This window comes from Malaclemys terrapin, chromosome 11 (assembly GCF_027887155.1).
Source record: "Malaclemys terrapin pileata isolate rMalTer1 chromosome 11, rMalTer1.hap1, whole genome shotgun sequence".
Taxonomy (NCBI): domain Eukaryota; kingdom Metazoa; phylum Chordata; order Testudines; family Emydidae; genus Malaclemys; species Malaclemys terrapin.
In genome coordinates this window covers 62,139,201-62,159,897 of record NC_071515.1, presented here as the reverse complement: position 1 = coordinate 62,159,897, position 20,697 = coordinate 62,139,201, and the positions used below count along the sequence as shown (strand labels likewise).

Sequence of the window (20,697 nt, the reverse complement as noted above, 5' to 3'; positions counted from 1 at the left end):
CCATAGTACCTGCAAAGTGTAGCTAACTTTCTTTTAGGGGGGAAAAAATGGCAAAACCCCTCCATGTATAGTAGTCCCTGGTATCATGTCCTTTTTAAACTTTATTCCTAGCACAGACATCACTGCATTCTGTTCTGAAGGATTTTGTATAATGCTAGTGTTGAGCAATTAACTAATTTTTTTTTTGGTTCAGTGGCAATTCTGAAAAATAAAGGGCGGGGGAGGAATTTCTCTTCAACCCAAAATGAATTAAAAAAAAAAATTGGAAAATTTTGATAAATTTCAGGTTGACCAGATCAACCCAGAATGGAGCAGTGATGTCCTTTAACTTTTAGCCTAGTGGTTATAGCACTTACATGGGGTACATTTTCCCCTCTACCTGCTATTTTTTGGTAATAGCACACTGTTACTGAAAAATTGCTTACTTTCTCATTTTACCATATGATTATAAAATAAATTGAATATAACTACTGTACTTATATTTCAGTGTATCGTACAGAGGAGTATAAACAAGTCATTGTCTATATGAAATTTTAGTTTGTACTGAATTCGTTAATGCTTTTTATGTAGCCTGTTATAAAACTAGGCAAATATCTAAATGAATTGATGTATCCCCTGGCAGACCTCCGCATACCCCTGCCTTAATCAACAGACTCGAGTCATGTTCACACTTTCCCTGATCCAGGGACTATTCACTGTGATATATAGAGTGGCAATTCAGTCATTCATAACTTATACATGGTGGAACAGCTTCAAAAGAAGAGCTTGAGAGAGATCCACACCAGAATTTCCCCAGAGGCCTGAGTGAAGGCACTATTTTAGGGAGAGGGGAGAGCCCCAAGTGTGACAGGTTCCCCCCAGGGTGCCACCTGGAACTGGGGTACCACTGAGCTCCCTGACCCACCAGCTTTGGATCCCTCTCACACTGCACTGCTGTGACAAGCGGCAAAGCCCTCCAGCCTGCACTTTCACCAGGATTCATACAGGTAGGGACACACCCAGCTGCAGTCACACACATGCTCTCTAACCACCAGCTTCCCAGCCTGGGACCCATGTACTGTCCTGCCCTGGTCAAATCTGGCCATTATACGGGTTAATACCTGGTCTGCCTGTCCATCAATGGGAAGAGAACAATGCACACTTGTGACCAAGTGAGATTTTTCCCCAAGCACTCCAGACTGGAAGGAAGGATTGGTCCCATTCATGGAGCTGGACCTACCTCTGGTATAGCAAGGTCCTAGCTCCTGGAATAAGGGGAGGCCTTCTCTGGTACTTTTGTGTTTGAAGTAGAAATGAGAAAAGTTCCTGCCCTTATACAAAGGCTTCTTGAAGTTTGCTGGATCAAATGCTTCAGTTTAACCACCTTATTTGGGTACAACCTAATGAAGCCTTTGCTCAAACAGGATTCCATCCTAGAATTTTGAGGCACAGAGAATTTACTATGCATAATAAGGCACCTCTTGGCATTCTGCCTGCTCTGTTTGGTTGCCTCCACCATGCTTGCAGAGGGAAGTACAAGTGTAAAGGAAGGAGGTTGGCAAGTGATCCCCCCAAAAGTCGTCATCTAGGTTGTGGGACGGGGTTAAAGAATATTACTCACTGCTGTTGTCCCCATATTTGGCTTTAAAAAGCTAGAGCGAGAGAGAGAGCAAACACAGCTGTGGTGCTGAACTGACATGCTAGTAGTTGAATGCTCAGAACTAAGCTGGAGTGAAGACAAATACCTAAGGCAGTTTCTACACCAGCCAAACGTTGGTCTTCTGTATCGCGCTTTCTGAATTAGATTAATCTGATTACACAGAAGCAACAGCTTTTGTAAGACTCAAATTTCAATAGTGTATTAACCAATTCTTTGTCTCTACTGGTAATTTACAGAGGCCATGTGGGTCTTGTCTATGCTGTGTAAAATGACAGCAAGTTAGCACCCCACTATCACCAAACTTGTGCATGAACAATAAAAGAAAACATTTCAGTTTGAAGTTTTCAAGAGACTTATTTTTATTATATTTTAACAAGGAATATCCCTCTCTCCTTTTTAAGCATTTCTGGCTGTAATACCAGACAGCCTCTTGTGAAGGCTCCTCTACTCTCTGAGTGCTGTTTTTCTCCCCCTGTATCAGTCTTCTATTACTTTATTGCTTCAGATTTTTCCCACCCTATTGTTTATTGGCTATGCTAATCAGTTTTTGTTATGCTCTCTGGTACTTGCAGAAAGAGACATTTGTGATGCACCTCTCACACAGGGACAGAAGTCATGATCCAGATATTTTTCTTTCAATTGGATACTGTGACTGGTTTTATGGCAAAGTAGAAGTTTTACCTGTGCACAAATGAACTTATTGTGGCAAACCAATCTTAAAAAGAAAGGCCACAGTATTATATTATTCTCTACTGCCTGACTACCGTTTCTAAGGCGGATGGCTCAGTGCTGGGACTTGTCCCTGCTTCATCATCTTCTCTCATTCCACAGTGTGTGCCCTGCTGTTACTGAGAAAGGACAAAATATAGCATTTCATAAGGGTCATAAATAGCTTCCACTGTGGCTATTTACTCAGCTTTTGCTTCTTGTGCTACACAATCACACCCATCTTTTCTCCCTCTCATCTGCCTCCCTTGCTCCCGGCCATGGAAGCTGTGCATGTGCAGTAATTTTCCACAAAATGTGAAAGAACCTTAGGCTAGGTCTACACTAAGGGGGGGGGGGGGGAGAAATCAATTTAAGATACGCAAATTCAGCTACGCAAATAGCGTAGCTGAATTCAGCGTATCCTATTTGACTTATCCCGCTGTGAGGACGGTGGCAAATTGACCGCCGCGGCTCCCCAGTCGACAGCGCTTACTTCTCCTGACAAGGTGGGAGTAAGCGTGTTGTTCTGGGGATTGATTTATCTGTCTAGATGAGACACGATAAATCGATCCCCAAAAGACCGATTTCTACCCGCCGATCTGGGCAGGTAGTGTAGACTAGCCCTTAGACAGCAGCCAATCTGAAACAGGAACCACTTCTGCTTGTGGTCATGCTGCCATAATACAAGTCTTCGAGGCGACTGCACACCTTTCTGAGGGCTTCAAATGCGGTGAAGCCATTCATAAAACCACCGGGAACATGTTGCAATGATGCATTGTGACTATGACACCAGGTGCTTCTAGCAGGGGCGGTATGGGCATGGTGATTTCCAAACGGCTGAATAAAGAGAGATGTTTTTAACCCTTACCACAGACTATATGACTACATGTCCAAGTACTCCGACCGGCAGCCCCATCTCCCTCAAATAAAATACAACTCTTCACAGTTGGTCCAGCAGACTGACAACCTTATTCTCCCCTTCCCCATCTCCTCTACTATGTTCCTGCGCAGGGAAAGGAAGGAGTAGTTCTGTTGTTTCAGTAACACACACTGAAGCAGCAGAGGTAAGAAAGGCAGACAATTTGAAACACAGTTATTCCAAAATTCAAAAAAACGTCAAGTGACATTGAACTGAGGAGGTGTTTTATGGCTTCCATATCCATTATGTGTTAGAACTACGCTTTAAATTATTCAGAATTGTCAGATACTGTGGCTAGCTTCACCTTAATATGAGAAACCGGTGGCCTTGTTTTCCTATGACTCAGTTCCCTCTCTTGTTGGACTATGATGCTAGGTAGAGAGGCTGATTTTCTATTCTAATATGAGAATTACTACACTGAAACCAGTTTCCCCCACCTTTATTTAATAAAAAAAAAAAATCCTATAACATGATACTACTGTACACCCTCCCAAAGTCTGATTGCTACCCATAAGCCTGACAAGCTAAACCTTTACAGATTAGAGAACATTAATACTATACTTATCAAAAATTGAATGAAAGTTGATATTAAAAAGAACTGCAAGCAGCTTGAACAGCTAGTGGGATTTCATTCTATAGCTTTGAGTCTCACACTATTGCCTGTGGCTCTCAGACTGGATATTAAATAACTGAATTCTGTGATAGGGAACAACCCCCCTGCTTTTGTGTCTACCTCAGTTATGTGTCCCCTCTTCCTAACAGTTTCTGGTGGTCTAAAATTTAATTTGTTACAGCTTGTGCTATGGGTCTAAAAGGAGACTTTAAGAATTTTAGCTTTCAGTAAGTCCCCTTCTCATAGATAAAATAAAGGTCTAGCCAGGAGCTGTTCACTTTTTCACTGGCTTTGATTTCCAGGAACAAATGGGGAGATTATCACAACAGCACAAATCCTAAACAGTTTATAGATAATAAACTAGCAGTTACATCTGTAATAGATTCAAGCTTCCCTAGAGCTAGTTTTACCCAGTGTTGATAAAACTAGTCTCATCATGGTTTTACACTTCAGTGCACACATATGGAAGTCTTTCTACTCCCCTCCCTTACTTCCTCACCATTCATGAACTTCACTCTATATCCAACCAACAATGGTCAGATATTAGACAGAAGTACTACATGACTGTCTCTTAGCAGGGGCACATAAAACCACCTTCACAATGCTCCCAGCAGTTCATGGTGGGCCAGAGTTCAGCTGCACGTGTGTGACACTCTCCAGGGTACAGCCTGAACTGCTGTATTTCCTCAGCTCAGTAGCCTGTGGTGCCTTTTACACTGCTTTACTGTGAACAGCCACTACTCCTGGTCCTACTCATACACAGCCACTAGCATGTCAAATCACGCCCAGCTAAATACATGAATGCTCTCCCAACCACTCATGAATTACATTTAGGGTGGCACCTATAAATCCTTAGTCCCAGTCTTGTTCCCCAGAAATGTGCATCTTGGACTGCTCCATATTCTTCTGGCCAGTGCAAGCTCATTGATAGTCCAGCATTCCAACACTAGGACTTATTCCTAATCATTTCCCAAACTCACGATATTATGGAAATCGCGGATCCTGCAATATTAGGCTTCCTCTGCAGTTTTGACAAGGGCAGCCCAACTGTGCACAGGGTTGACAATGGGAGCCCTGGCCACCCCTGAGCTGAGAACAGGAACCCCTGCTCTCAGTCCCAGGCAGCCAACAGTAGAAAATCGTAGAAAAGTAATAATGGACTTTATTAACGCAAATAATAAGGTCCATTGTTACTTTTTCACTATTTTCCATGGCTTCTCTGCAACTCAGCTACAATTTTTGAACAATCATCCAGTGATTCAAGTAGGACTCTATGCACCAGGCTTGTATTCTCAAGTAGAGGTTCCCCAACACTTCAATCCAAACACACTGGATTGGATAAAACAATTCTCCCCCCCTTAAGCTGCAACAATTCACAGGCTAGATTTCCTTTTCAGCCAGGCACTCCTCTCTCAATTCAATGTTCTTCAGGTATTCATTGATGCCGTGAGCAGAGAGATTGGAGGAGGAGTGAGAGGGGTGATGTGAAGGTCACGGTCTCTCATTTTTGTACCTTCCTCTCTTTGAGAATTACCCCCTGCCTGGGTGTGGATGAACAGTCCCCGGTGTACATGAGATTTCAATGGTCTCTAGGATGAAATGTAAGTTTCTTGTTTACACCTTCCCCCCTTACTGGTGAATGGACAGTTAAGCAGGTAATGGCCCCTTAGCACCTTGCTGGCATGCTAGTGTGTCTATCTCTGAGAAATTGGTTTGTGGGCATTACCCAGAACTAGAACATATTTCAGTAACAATCATATAGAAAAATCTCATAATTTTACAGGGCAGTGTTGTTACACACATTTCAACAGGATAATAATATTCAGCAGATTATGAGTTTTCAAGATACCGCACAAGACATACTTAGTACAAAATGTATCATAAATATATAGAAGTGGTGAACATGGCGTATAGGGTGTCACATGTCACTGCTCTACTCCATCACCAGACTGGCCCAGCCCAATGGCTCATTTTAAACAGTAGATTTTCTAACTCATATTGCATTTAGCATACAACCTCTCCTTCCCCATCTTATCCCTTATTTAAAGTAGTTTAGCAGCCTCAGAAAATTGTTCCTATAACTAAGATGCTTAGTTATCTGTTATTCACAATTCAATGAATTTTTCAAAATTAGTACAGGGAACAAAAAAATGCACCAGCATGAATTTGCTAGCAAATAATTATAATCGATGACTCTGCTAAGTACCAACAATGTTGATTTCACAGGAAAAAATAGCCAGAGATGATAACTATAAAATGACTTATGTCTTCAGCAACCTCAACCTGCCACTAGGAAAGAGGATGTGTTTCCCCTTGAGTTGCTGACAGTAACTCTAAATCTTCACAAGAAGATTTCCTTTTATCGCTTGCTGCCTCCCCAGCAGTTAAAACAAACAAGACCTTGCATTTCTTGTTATAGAACTGGCTAAACCGCACATGGGAGATTCAAAATAGCTACCACTAATTGTCTTATGCTTTGGCTTGTTTAGGAAAAGTAGTTGAATTTAGGTCTGGTTTAGCTAGTAACTAACCTAAATGCAACCACTTTTCCTAGTCCAGACAAAGTTTGGCAATCATTTTAATGTCTGCACCTGATTATTGAATGCAGCTATATTTAATGAGCTGGCACACAAGTAGGCCACAAACACACACATACCTTGTAAACACTTACCAGGGATATGAAAACGATATCCAAGGTCTCTGTGATGCACCAAATGAAGTCCTGCAATACCTTGAAGTCACTCACTCAGATAGATGTAGAAGGGTTCACTGCTTCATCAGGGGAGGATTAAGATATTGCATTAGAGACTCATATTTTTTCCCCTTTGCACGTGATGCCCTTCCTCAGTTTTCTCTTCTTGCTTCTACAGTATCTGAGTTTACACTACTTGGCCTAGCTGCTATGGCCTAAACTGCATCTCTTGTGGGGGAAATCCAACTCTGGAGACAGTAGATGATGCAGACTTTCTAGAGTGTGGCTGCACACCCCAGAGCCTCCAATAGGGTCAAGGCTGGTATGGATATCAATACTGAGGTGGTGGATCCATGGGGGTGTATAAAGCAGATGTTCCCTATGAGTCCGAGGTCCCTTCCTGTGACCTGTCATGGAATCACCTCTAGAAACATTTATTGACTCCGCTGTGCTACCCAAGAAGGGGAAGGTGGATGGGTGGGAAATGAGTCTGTGCTGTGTCTTGATAAGGATGAGAAGGAATACATTTTGTCCAAGGGAGAGATCTTTCTATCAGAAGTGCCCTGGAGAGATTGGTACTGTCAATACTTCCTCAACATGATATACCAATAACTCAGAAACCAGTAGTTTGGATACCACTACCCTCAAATCTCTGAAGGAGAACACCTCTGGTACAAGGCTCACAAATAGGTCACTCTGTACCTTGTATGCTTTACATAACGAGATAGCCGGTAGCAATGAACATGGCTCTGAGGGGACTGGTAGAGAGGCGGTAGGGACCTGGATTCTGGTACCGATCTCAGCATTGGGTGCCCAAGAAACGTGTGGCCACAGACTTAGTGGGTACCACAGGCGCCGTCTTAGAAATCAGTACTGGGGTAGTCACAAAGGATTTGTCATACTTTTTGCCCATAGGAGGTTGAGCCTGAGATGAGTTAGAAGTTTAGTGACTCAAATCTCAGCTTGCTAGGTCCCACAGATGGTGACCTGCACCCTTGTCTCCTCTGTGGAGCAATACCCCCTTCTGATTCTGTCAGAGATTGTTGGCACCGGAATAGTAGTGAATGATTGGGGTCTCTTACATATGTGACCCAGGGATTCAAGGTAGACTCTTGGCTCACGAGGGCACTACTGGAAAGAGATGACCGGGAAGACTGATCTAGGTAAAATCCTCCTTTGTGTCCAAGCAAGCTTGCATCGAGCTCTCAAGGAGAGAAAATTCAGGGGGGGTTCTTTAGATGTGAGTATGCTTAGAGCAGTGGTTCTCAAATGATTAGACATTATGGGCTGCATATGCAGCCCACAATGTGTTACCTGGGCTGCAGGGGCCAAGTGGCAGGGCAGCCCCGACCCTCACCACGTGGGGCAGCCGGCTGCCCCAGACCTCATGGGGCCCGCCAACAGCCCCGACCCCGGACTCCTGCCATGTGGGATGGGCCAGCAGCCCTGCCCCCGCCCCTACCATGCTGGGTGGCCGGGCAGCCTGACTGCACCCTTCCATGCCGGGCAGCTGGGAACCCGGGGGACGGCCTTTACCACACAGCTGAGTTGGCCCGCAGCTGTGTGCTCATTGGGCCACATGCAACCTGTGGGTTGAGAACTGCTGGCTTAGAGAAAGATCCACATATAGAGCATTCCTCTGAAGTATGTCCCTCTTCAAGACAGAGTAGGCACTGGAAGTGCCCATCATTAACAGATGGACAGGGCTTGAATTCTGAAGACTTAGCTTCAGCCATGGTGCTAGTGCCCCTGTACAAAGAGGAAGGGGATCGGGTCTAGCCTAAATGAAACATATCTAAGCAAAACTTTTTTTCAGGTTTTTATTCGCCAATGGGCAATAACTAAGGCTAAGTTTTAGTCATGGGTATTTTTAGTAAGTCATGGACAGGTCATGGGGCAATAAACAAAAATTCACGGCCCGTGACCTGTCCATGACTTGTATTATAAAGCCCTGACTAAATCTAGGGTGTTCTGGGGGCACCACTGGTGCTGGCAGGGGAGGGCCTCCGGGGTACCTGCTGGTGCTCATGGGGGTCTCTGGGGAACCCGCTGGTGTGTGGAGGGGGGGGTGGTACTCCAGGGCACCTGCTGGTGCTCCGGAGCGCTCGTTGGTGCTCAGAGGAGGGGGCTCCAGGAAGCCTGTTGATGCTGAGGGGGGCAGCCCAGGACTGTCGCTGCTGGCAGAGGGTGGCCCGGGACCACCACCACCACTGCTGGGGGGGGGGGCAGCCTGGGACCACCACTGTTGCTGGGGGGGCCAGTGGGGCTGGCCCGGGGCCACCTGACCTGCTCCGGCGGCCCTGGGGTCAGGCGCACCAGCAGGCTGCAGAAGTCCCGGAATCCGTGACTTCTGTGACAGACTTGCAGCCTAAGCAATAACTACTTAACTATAACAACTAACGACTAATTAGCCATTCAGCAACAGAGAACTCATGAAGAAAATTGTTCTGGCCGTACAACCAGAAAATACACTTGTCAGAGATATACCACTGAGCAACGACATGTGACGGAGGAGTACAAGCGAGATGGTGAATTTTCTACTAAATTAAATAGCTAAAAAAGTCACAGTGAGCCCTTTCTACAGCCTTTGCTTGTATGAGAGCTTTGATGTCACAAGAAATCCCAAGATAATTGTATGCGTTTGCATTTTTGACTGTGATTGCCATTGTTTGTCTGTAGGTGTTTTATGTCAGGTGAGCCTCAGTGATTGGCCAACTGGCCAATCCATTTTTGAATGTGTTCAGGTGAGAATGGAATAGTGCCATGTTAGCTTTGACAATCTGTGCGGCTTGACTGCTGATGGGGCAGCGGCTCTGCAGGGTGCACGAATAGGGGTGCTGAACTGAGAAACTTTTTTTGTTTCACAGTTTTGCCCACCAAGAAGTACTTGCCAGCAAGGCTTCAATGAAAACTATGGATGAGACTGAATCTGTAGTGAAAAAGTGCATCATTGCTGTCAATGCCAGCGGTATCAATAAGGGGAGATTTGCAACTCTGTGCAAAATGGGCTGAGAGACACATCAGATGCTTCTGAATTACAACCTGGTCTGCTGGCTTAGCTTTAATGACAGTGTACAGAGGCTGTTTGAGCAGTGGGAGCAGCTCGTTGAGGTTTTGAAAATAATTTCGCCAGAACTATCCCCAAAGCTACAAGATCCAGAAGTACACGATCGTTTGCTATTTTTGAAAGAGTTTTTACGAAGGCGCGCTTCCTTGAACTGGAGTGTCAGAAACCTCACCGAATGAGATTTGACAGAACTGAAGTAATTAATACATTCAAAATGACAATCACTGACATCATCCAGCAACTAGAGGAGGAACAGGATTCTACAGTTTTTTTATCAGCTTAGTCAGTTTCTCAGCTGTCAGGATGAGAATGTGCAGCGAAAGGTCAGCTTAGCTGTAACTGAATACCTGAGTATCCTCTTGGAGGATCTTGCAAATTGTTTCAGGAAAACTTTTTCCATCAGCACACCTTCGTGACTGACCCATTCAGTAATTCTGGTTCATGTTCTTTGGCTGCAAACAAACTAACTGCCTAGCAAGACAGAACAACTTCCTTCAACACTTTAACGTACCTCATGCTGCAAATGTGCAATGATGCAAGAATGGAAACATATTTCTGTCAGCCCAGTGTTACAGTACTGGAGGTCTGGAGTAATATATACCTGTTTGAGGACACCTACAAGCAGAGTTGCTTTGCTTTTCTTGTCCCTGTTTTCTACTACTGTGCTGTGTGAGAGGGCATTTGGTGAACTGCATTTTCTGAAGAACACGTACGATACTGCTCACGGAAGCTTCCCTTCTAGTTTTACAGGAGACCTGGGATCCTTCAGACTTTCTATTCAAAGAGTTCCTGAACTTTTGCACATAGTCTGATCCAATCCAGAACTTTAGTAAAGTACAATGTAACAGGATTCTGTTTGTTGTCACTATTATCATTATTATTACTGAATTGGATTGATTTTTTTTGTCTACATTTATGTAAGAGAAATTTTGGACATATTTGCAGATATGTTTATTATTATTCTTTGGACTTTTATTATGAAAAAGGATTTCTAAATTTAGTTCAGAATTATACAGACATTGTTTCTCTTGTGTTTAGGTTCAGTAAAGAAATAGACAACTGTACATATTTTTATTAACAAGTCTTCAAAAAAATCCTACGTCAATAAATTAGAATGATTTGGACAGGTGTATGTGCATATTTATTTGTTTTTCCTACATTTAATTAAGTATTTTAGGAAAAATTGTCAGAGTGGCCACCAGCAAGAGTTAGTGGCCACCAAAATTTTTTTTGTGAGAATCCCTGAAGTTAATAGAAAACCAATAGAAATATATTTTTTTTAATATTCTAAAAGTAATTTTTAAAAAGTTTTCCGAGAGGCATCAAGGATACTTTACCAGCTAATTTTACCTGCTTAAAGAGAAAACAACTAGTAAGAGGTGATTAACCAGTCTGTGAAATACAACACTGCCATAGTGAGCTAACTTTGGATATTACCTTTCCAAATTCAAGTAACAAGACTGTGATCGCAGCAAGAGAAAGAGATACATGTCTGTCAGAAAGAGCTATGCAAATGAAAATATGTTCTGGAGGTACTCAGAACGCAAATTTTATTTTATCTAATAAAAAACAAGCTCCTATAGGAAATAGAGTGTTCTCTGTCACATGTGTATTCAATTCAGTTTCAGGTTCAGTTGGACTCAGTCATATTTTGAAATATTGACCATCTAATGTACTATACCGCCCATGAAAACAGCAGTCAGTACATTTGTTTTGAAAAATGAAGTAGAAATGCAGTTAGTATAGGCAATAAGCGTCAAGTAATTCTGACAATTAAACTGTTGCCACTTTCCTTTTATTCTGTAGCCAAAATAATTGCTGAAAATAAACTCAATCCAAACTCAGTTCCCCAACAATGACACTCACGGTTATCAATCTAGGTACTCATATATCCACTATCACTTTAGTATCAGAACATCTCCCAAGTATTGAAAAATAGAAACAGAAAAATAGAAAAGTAAAAACCTTCCTTCCCTTCTTCATTTAGGGAACGTTTGTCTATTACTGTATGTTAAAAATAATTTTAATGTCTGAACCAAAGACACCAAATAATGATTTAAGCAAAGCCATCTTTACTGTAAGATGTTTGCTGCTAGTATGCCAGAACAATGCAAAGCCAATAAACATTCCAATAGAGCCTCACCAGTTTCTGAAAGGTGTAGTTACACATAATCTAATTTGGAAACAGTAATACAGTAGAAAAAAATAGATCAAATAACATATGCTGAAACAACATTAAGTTTCTGACTTATGACAACAAAACCCAGGATATTTAGTTTTAAAGCTATTGATCCATCTAGTGAAGAAACTGTCACGGTATATGATGACAATATGATGATCTGTTTTGCTGACATCCCAGAAATACTGAAGCAATTATGAAATAGAATGATAATTTCTTTCCCTAGCCTTGGTTTTGACTGAGTAAGATTTATCAGAAGTTACTCTTTTAAAAGAATTAGACTGTAAAGATTCAGTGCCAAACCAAACCCGTGCATATACATAATAGTTCTGAAATATTACAACTAAACACATTTGCATTTCACATCAGTAATATATGATGCTATATCCTACTCACATCTTTACAAAAAATTTTGTGATATCAGATCCATATTTTGAAGCTAAAGAATGTCTTTTCATCTGGCTTCTTTCCTTGGCTTGTTTAGCAGTTCTCTGGAAAGAAAGACAGATGTGTCTGAATATATTAAAAATTACTTAGCAACTGTAGTCAACATTTGATTTTATCTTGATTGTTAAAGAATTGGGGTCTCATGTTAGATCAAACATGTTGTAACACTTATCACATTATTTTAAATATAGATGCTTGTAACAGGTTGACAACTCAAGTTCTTGTTGAACTAAAATCTTCCAATTTGGCACACTCATTTCTTTATGAAGTTCTGAGTACAGAAGAAAGATCAAATGTGAACACTGATTTTTCTATTAGAGATCACAAGAAGAACATCAGTCTTACTGGAGTAAAACTCTTCATGTACTTTTTTAAAACTAGAATCTTGAAGTCTGATATACTTGTTAATTGACGGATCAAAGAAAAAAACATATTTGGAATTTGCTATTTCTACTATAAGTCACCAAAATGTCAGTCTATTTATAAAAGAGTTACATTAATTTCTTCTGCAAGGCACTCACGTGGTAGAATTTGGAGACCAATTTGGAGAAATTATGATAATCTAAATTCACAGGTTCTATTTAAGAGATTTTAGCCAGCTAACTGTTGAAGGTGACTAAACAGTTGAAGGTGACTATTGAAGTATGTTGCAGGCCCTGATGTTCATAACCCTGTCCACCAAAAGGGTGCATTGCCGTCAACTAGTATTTAGTATTTAGCAGTCAGGTAGCACTGTACATCAGTGCTGTGAAAATAAATGTTCTTATAGGGAGTTTTGTGAGGACTGATACATGTATTATTTCTTTCCCGACATGGATAAACAAACACAGGACAAATGGCTAGCACCAAGTCACATGGCAAGTCAATGGGAGAGCCAGGATTAGAACACCGTAATATATGGTTCCAAGGTGGTTTAGAGAATTACTTTACATACATTTTATATTTTTAAAGATGATCTGTGCCTGTATCTTACTTTTTATTCATAGTACACCTGCATTAGTGAAAGAGACTCATTTTACCTTAAAAGGCAGCATCTTTTAAAGCTTTTTCTAAAATTACTACCATTTGATGGTTATTTACTTACCTGTGCAAAATAAGTTAGTCCTACTCCAATTCTTAGTAGATAGGTGTCTACATTAAAAACATCACTGCAATTGACAGTAACAAACATCCTTACTGTCTTTCTCAGCAGTGGTGCCAAAAATCAAACAGGTTGCTTTGAAGTTTATTAACATCACATTATTACATGATCCTTTCATCCCCACTGATGAACCTCCCTCCAGGTTAGGTAGAACAGAGACATGTTAACTACACAGCATGCAGAAGCTTCCAATGATGCTATTCATTCTCTACAAAAACAATGAGAAATATCCTATCTGGGAATTTTCTGCTAGCAGCTTCTCTCCTCGTTCATAACAAATGGATAATGCCTTCCATCGGTGGACTTCGCAGGTAGTCCAGTGTTGTTGCTGGAGGCTTGAGGACTAAGCACAACTCTTCAGTTCGAGCCACCAGCAGAGTTCTTCCAAAATTGTAGCAACACTTCAACAACCGATTATTAGCACCAGGGCAACAACTTGCAGTGATATCAACTAACTTTAAGGCAATTATATGCTTGTCTCTTTTTAGAGAAAATTTGTTACAAATTGCATTGCATTTATTTACCAATCAGAGTGGGCTGAATGAGGAGAGAATCTTGTATCAGAAAGAAAATGATCAGGTAAGAAATTTCTCATTCTGTTGCAGAGCTTCTCTCCTCGTTCAGAATAACTGGGAATTAGTGAGCAGTGAATCACAGACTTACAGAGAGGAAGGATAAGCAGAATTATTATTATTATTATTACTATCAGAGAACAACAGGCAGAAATAGACATACCCCCCATTACAAAAGCTTTGTAATTTAAGGAATTATTTGGGAACCAACCTAGTAGCATGCCTCTGTAGAAGACTGGAAATTCCTTTGCAATCTTCCTAGGATGGGGTTCACACATTTTCTTCCTATGATACCACAAAGGACCTTCCTTGTAGAGGAAGCCTTGATTCCCTCAGTCCGTGGTTTCCCAGATGCCTAGCATGCTAACTGGTGCAGGATTTTAACATCTTGCTTGCAGCATCTTTGAGGTTCTAAGGCCTTGGCATTTTGGATAGGAGGAGATGAACAGGAAACAACTAGTGTGTGGACTTCCTATGTTGGAGATTTTGAAATGTGTATGGTATCCTCACTCTTATGGCCTAAGGGATCTTTTGGAAGGAAGTCCCCTTCTGAAAAGGTGACTGTGTTTTTCACTGGGGGCTAACTTAAGGGGGAAGTTAAGTTTTAGGAACTTAAGGTAGAGAGCTGTTGATGTAGTTGTGTGGGGCACCGAGACTTTCTGTGCCTCTGTTGTGGACACAGACTGCCTAAAGTGCTCTCCTTACGCTTTAATGAGGAGCCAACTTATGGAGAAGAAGAGGGACAGAAAGAAACCACTTCTCATCTTTCAGATTCTTGGAAGACCTAGAGTCTGTGACTGAAAGCCAGACAGGCACAATTCCCATTACACTGCTGCTCGAGAGAGGGCTTCACAGAAATCACAGGCATCTCATCCCAGACATGCTGAACACATGTGCCTCATACAGTAATCATGATACAGAGCACTGTTAGAGCCCCTGTACAAGTGGAGAGCCCCAGCAAACATACACTCATTGGTGGGAAGGCAAAGGAGAAATAATTTAAAACTGTATTTTTACATCACTTGCTCACTAATAATACAGATTAATTCCTCATGAATGAACACTTGCTTTTGTCCTTTTGGGACCTGGAGCCTCTGGAGTTTGCAAGTTTTGGCCCTGAGCAGGCTGTTAGGGGTCCTAATCTCCTTGGAAATCTTCATGTTCCTGGTCATGCCTTCCATGGTGGAGTTACAGCTTTGGATAGGGAGTGTGGCCCTAGCATGCCAGTCTGACTCAAGGCCTCTTGTCCTGCCAGAGCAAAGGCTAATGGCTTATGGCAGCAGAGTAGAGCTTGCTTTCTCAAACATGTAACCCTGGCAAAGCAAGGGTCAGTGGCTTGCAGCAGCAGGGCACAGCTCATCCTATGAGGCTCCTGAAAAACTGCCTATAAACTCCTCAGACTTGGCTTGATGTTTGTAGGGCTTCTTTGCTGTCATGGTGGTAGTGGGGAGGGCAAAGAGAGCTCCCTGGAAGTACTGTACGAGTGAAACCTGATGGTTAGAGCCTCAACACTCAATTGATTCCATAAGCTCAGGAGAATGAGCTGAGCTGAAATGAAGTTGCTGTTCCAGGCAAATGAATAAAAATTCAAGTTAAAGAACAAAATGGTCAGGAGAAACTGAACTACCAGCTTGTTCCGCTGCTGGAGGAAGACATTTTGGTGACCTGAGCTGAAGGGCAGGGCTTAATCTTGGAGCTTCCAGCAACAACTTTGGACCACCTCTGAATTCAATAGATGTGAGGTATTACCCATTAGTGATAAATGAAGAGAGAAGCAGTGCAGCAGAAAGGACTTCAGCTTCAATCTCCAAGGGTAAAAACCTAACAACAACTTTCACATGCACTGAATGTACCATGCTACCACGTATATGCTGCTGATGTACACCCAGCGTTGCACAACTTGGAGCATGTATGCTGCCTATAGGGGCACAGTAAATCTGTTCCCAAACCCACACTGGGAATTTTTATAATGCCTTCTTTTTACTATTTATCTTATACTTAATACTAGAGAAAGACTGTTACCCAGGGGCGGATTAACAAATTTGCCGCCCCTAGGCCGTCAAAAAATTGCCCCCTGCCAGCTCATCGCCGCTCCCCCACGGCAAGCCGGGGGAGGGAGGAGGGAGAAGGGGAGTTGTGGCATGCTCGGGGGATGGTGGCAGTGGAGCAGGGGTGAGCTGGGGCAGGGAGTGGTTCCCTGCTCCCCCCACCCCCTCAAGAGTTACTCTCCGTGCCCGCTGGCCCCAGCTCACCTCCGCTATCCCCCGAACGTGCCTCTACTCGCTTCTCCTTCCTCCCTCCCAGCGCTTTCGCAGCAAGCCTGGGAGAGAGGGGGGAGAAGGGGAGTTGCGGCGTGCTTGGGGGATGGCGGCGGCGGTGGAGCAGAGGTGAGCTGGGGTAGGCCGGGGAGTGGTTCCCAGCCCCCCGTTATTCCCCATGCCCGCGGGCCCTAGCTCACCTCTGCTCCACCTCCTCCGAGCGCGCTGCAACTCGCTTCTCCCTCCCTCCCAGCGCGGCAAGCCTGGGAGGGAGGTGGAAGGAGGGAAGCGCGGCGCGCCTGGGGGAGGAGGTGGGCCGGGGATTTGGGAAAGGGGCGGAGTTGGGGAGGGGGCAAAAGCAAATTTGCCGCCCTAGGCCCAGGCCTTGTTGGCCTAGGCGATAATACGCCACTGCTGTTACCCCTAAAGTAAGTCTGCATACTCCAACCTGTTCAAATGTGGTTGCAAGATCACTTTTGACACCTTGAGTATACACCAGCAATCTTTAGGAAACTGCACTTCAAGAACCTACTAAAGGAGTGAAAAAGACAACTTAAATTAACATTATAACTACACTGAAATGCACCCAACCTCTTTATTTGGGGAAATCAGTATCTAGGACTGAGGATATAGTATTTCTGGTGTAATATTTTTATTTTTGCAGATTATTGTTTGTAGCACCAGGAACCCTACTAATAGACCACGACCCCATTATGCTAGTCACTGTACACACATATTTTACTTTCTAAAAAACAGGATAACCAAATTACTTATTATTTTGACTATTCAGGGCACATAGGTCTTAAGCACATAGCATTTTTGTCCAACTTTTACAATCTTAATACTATTATTTGCAAAGAAAACAAACAAGAAAACTCCTAATCTTTGGATAAAAATTAGGGGTTTTATTGAGTTCCTGAAAACTTAATTTACTTCTCCCAACAGAGTGTGTGTCTAAGGCTACCACTGTAAAACAAACTAAGTAAGAGTTACTAATTGTGATGATTACTGTTGATTATTTTTGCCTTTGACAGTTTATTTTACTTATATTTCTAAAGAACTATGAAAATCACTTCATTCCGTCTATTTAGTGACCTGATCCTGTCACATTTTCCAGTGTACTATGGTCACTGGTTGCAAGGTCAGCTGAGTTACAATTACACAGAAACAGGAAATGTGGGTTGATGCTTTAGGGGGAGGTGATGAGAGGTCCAGGAACATCTCTGTCCATCTTACATGATATCATCTGACTTCAGTGGGGCTCTACACAGGCACAAGGATGCACCCACCCAGTTACAACTGTAGGATCATGGCCTTAGATGGAAGGCCCTCTGATAGCTTTTTATTTTAAATTAGTCAGAAAAAAATAAATTATAATTGAACACCACTGAAATTAACTGCATTACCTGACACTTAAATCAGCTCTGCCCTGTATACTTCCCATGTTTAAACTCTGCATGACCGCAGAAAGTATGACTATAACTAGCTGCACTATAGAGATCAAAAATAGTTTATTTTAATGTTCATAAGTGTAAAGTGATCAGGGTGCTGTAAAATCATAGTGCCTAAAATTACAAATATTACTTTCTAACCTATTTGTGCTGTTTGGCCCTGAACTCCTCCTCTGTTGAGAGCTAGCATGAATAGAAAGAGTAGCATAGCCATGGTAGCATGGACAGGGACAGAGGCAGTGGAGGCATGGCAAAGCCTTGAAACTGGTGTGTCTGTACTTGGCATGGCTAAGCCATACTTCCATTGCCACTATCTGTGCTACTGTGGCTACACTACTATTTATACTTGCACTAGCTTGATGAGAGCTAGCACAAGCACATATATGAGAGCAGGGGAATCACACTCCTCACTTGAAGTGAAGACATAGCCTAAATTATCACTTACGCGAAAAGTATCCTATTAAGTCCTCCTCAAGAGGTGAAGAAAGAAGCAGCTTCTACTGTACCCATTATGGAGAACTGATATAAAGTAATGCTTTTGGCAGTTTTATATCAAGAACTTTCAACAAACAGGATTTGAACCCATTGCAGGTCATATCAGGGGATCAGGTAGGAATATATTATAGCATATATGTAGTGCTTATACACTTGAGCCGATATTTTGAAAAGCAATTAGCAATTTTGGGAGCATAACTGAGACCTTTATAAAAAAGCACTGGTTTTCAGAAAGTGCTGAGCACCCAATCCTCAGAAAATCTGGCTCCTTTAAAGTGTATCAAGTTTGGTGACCAAGAAGCCATCTAGTTATTTTTGAAAATTATGGCTGTAGAATTTTTCATTGACACTTCCATAAATTATCTATTTACTTCCACATTCAGGGAATTATGAGTTGATTTATACTGACCTCCTTATGACAAACTGTACATAGAGTTTGAAGATTTTCCAGAGAGCACTGTCCTCCTCCACTATAAACTGGTTTGATATGATCCACCTGCCAGAACTGGCCTTCTGTTGGGTTTGTTATAATTTCATTTAACTGCAATAAACAAAGGACACAGCATCAGACGTTTTAAACAGTCTACTCTGAACTGAGGAAATTGTGTCATACATTCCTCAATCATGTTTATTCAGTAAGAACAACAGAGAAAACAATACGTGAAGATAGCTTTTTATAGCTTTCATTGAGAGAAGGAAAAAAATTCGGTCTTAGCAATTTTTTTATTTTTTTTACTTCTAACAAGCAACCAGGAGTTATATTTTTAGAAATCTTATTTTCACCAAGTGCACTGTAGTTTGATACATTAGAGCAAGTGCTAAAATACAGGACCCAATAGGAATATCCTAATGCATCTGTGTTCATTTACAGAATTATAAAAAAGAAAACTGAGAAAAGATGCAGAACAGAAATTAAGGATTTTTGTTTCTGACTGATACAAGCAATATATCCTTAATGTCTGTTTTATTAATGGCAGGTGTCAGTACTAAAAACAAATGTCAGAGTAAGAAAAAATGATGCACTTTCAATCTTGTCACTTACAAAATAAAAAAGTCAAAATACCATCATAAACTTGGCAATTCACAAATAAGCAGATATTGACTGTGACTGTTTAATGTTTTTACTATATTTAGATGTAAAGTTTCAGTTTTGTTGATGGGTCTTCTAGTGAAGATCACAGTGAAACATTACAACCCTAATAAAGCTTTCAAAAAGGCATAGGACTATTGTAATTTAAACGTAACATGGAGGTGAACAGTAAACAACATAGTAGTGTCTGTATAAAGAATGTAAAGAAAAGAGATTACTTGGTCTTTGTGATTTGAACTCACTTATTTTTCTCTTTATATCTTCAAATGTTTTAAGTCACACAGTGCTGTTCTTGAACTAAAGGCCATCAAAAGCAACCATGTAAGACCAGGAATGTGTTGTAAATGCTGATGGCTAATGCCAAATGTTACTATTCCTTTCTGAATTTTTCTTAAGTTTGAATGGGCACTGGTAGAGTTCACCACATTTAAACTTTGATCTCTGACGTGGTGTTTATTCAGTAAGTGCCAAATGGCACTATTCCCTCTGAATCAATGCTGATGCAATGACCCATCATGAACATGGAGGAAGGGTGTTACTATAAGTGTATTTTGAGGAGATGCAGAAATGACATCCCATTATCGTTAAGACTTTAATGAACATTTTGAAATAATAGGAGGCATCTGAACTAGTGTCCTGGCCAGCTTCCAGTAGGGTTCAACAATACCTGATCTCTTGTTGCTTTAATTGGATGTGGTATTCTTCACTTCCTGTCATAAACTAACAATGTGTTGCTGGTGTTGCCATGTTGTAAGCCAAAAATAGCTGCATTTCAGTAGTGAATGAAGCTATCCTTATTATATAACTTATAATTAGATGAAGCATGTAATGCAATGCTCTGTTTTTTAAAAAAAAACACCTCATTTTTCTTCATTGTTAAGCAGTTACAGTTGGACAGATCCTTTACTTCCATTTAAAGAACGTTAATTTATTTTCAATTTGTAAATATATTTTTCGTATAAGAGTTATTTGTTAAGCAGCAGCCAATCAAAATGAACACAGATGTATTTATTTTCAATAAAATAATGTGTTAAACTTCTAAAGCTAGATGGAAGAATAATCATTATTTCAGCAGTTCATGGTAAGACAATTGTTTTTAATGCTACAATTTCCATTTTAGTCTACAAATTAATACAATTTATGAAAGTATTTTAAAGAGGTAAAACAATAATATTTCTGCTGTATTTGAAACCTTATACTTTGTAGGGAAATCTGATGCCCAAAGTTTTGTCAGTCGGTGCTCAAAGCTTCTCAGGCTACAGGGCTTTTGCAGCTTCACATACAGAGTTTTGAGTCACAACCGGAGGAAGCTGGAGTGTAGGTTAGAGCTTACTCATCAGGCATGTTCCTTTTTAAACAGATGAGATGTGACTATCTGACTGACTCTGCTGCTATACTACCCAGATAATTCCTCTCTCCAGCTACT

General features: G+C 41.5%; 1 protein-coding gene and 1 pseudogene across 4 annotated transcripts in view; one reads left to right on the top strand and one right to left on the bottom strand.

The window, feature by feature from the left end:
• Positions 1-4,944: 4,944 nt before the first annotated feature.
• Positions 4,945-10,445, top strand: LOC128845264 (uncharacterized; annotated as a pseudogene).
• A 193-nt stretch (positions 10,446-10,638) lies between these two features.
• Positions 10,639-20,697, bottom strand: part of ZRANB3 (zinc finger RANBP2-type containing 3) — a 121,921-nt gene continuing 111,862 nt past the window's right edge. For all 4 annotated transcript variants that reach the window (XM_054043915.1, XM_054043917.1, XM_054043918.1 and 1 more), the window contains 2 exons: positions 18,591-18,722; positions 10,639-12,308 (listed from right to left, as the gene is read on the bottom strand). In XM_054043915.1, the coding sequence (XP_053899890.1) occupies positions 12,210-12,308; positions 18,591-18,722 (231 nt within the window). In that variant the 3' untranslated portion in view covers positions 10,639-12,209. The remainder of the gene's footprint in view (positions 12,309-18,590; positions 18,723-20,697) is intronic.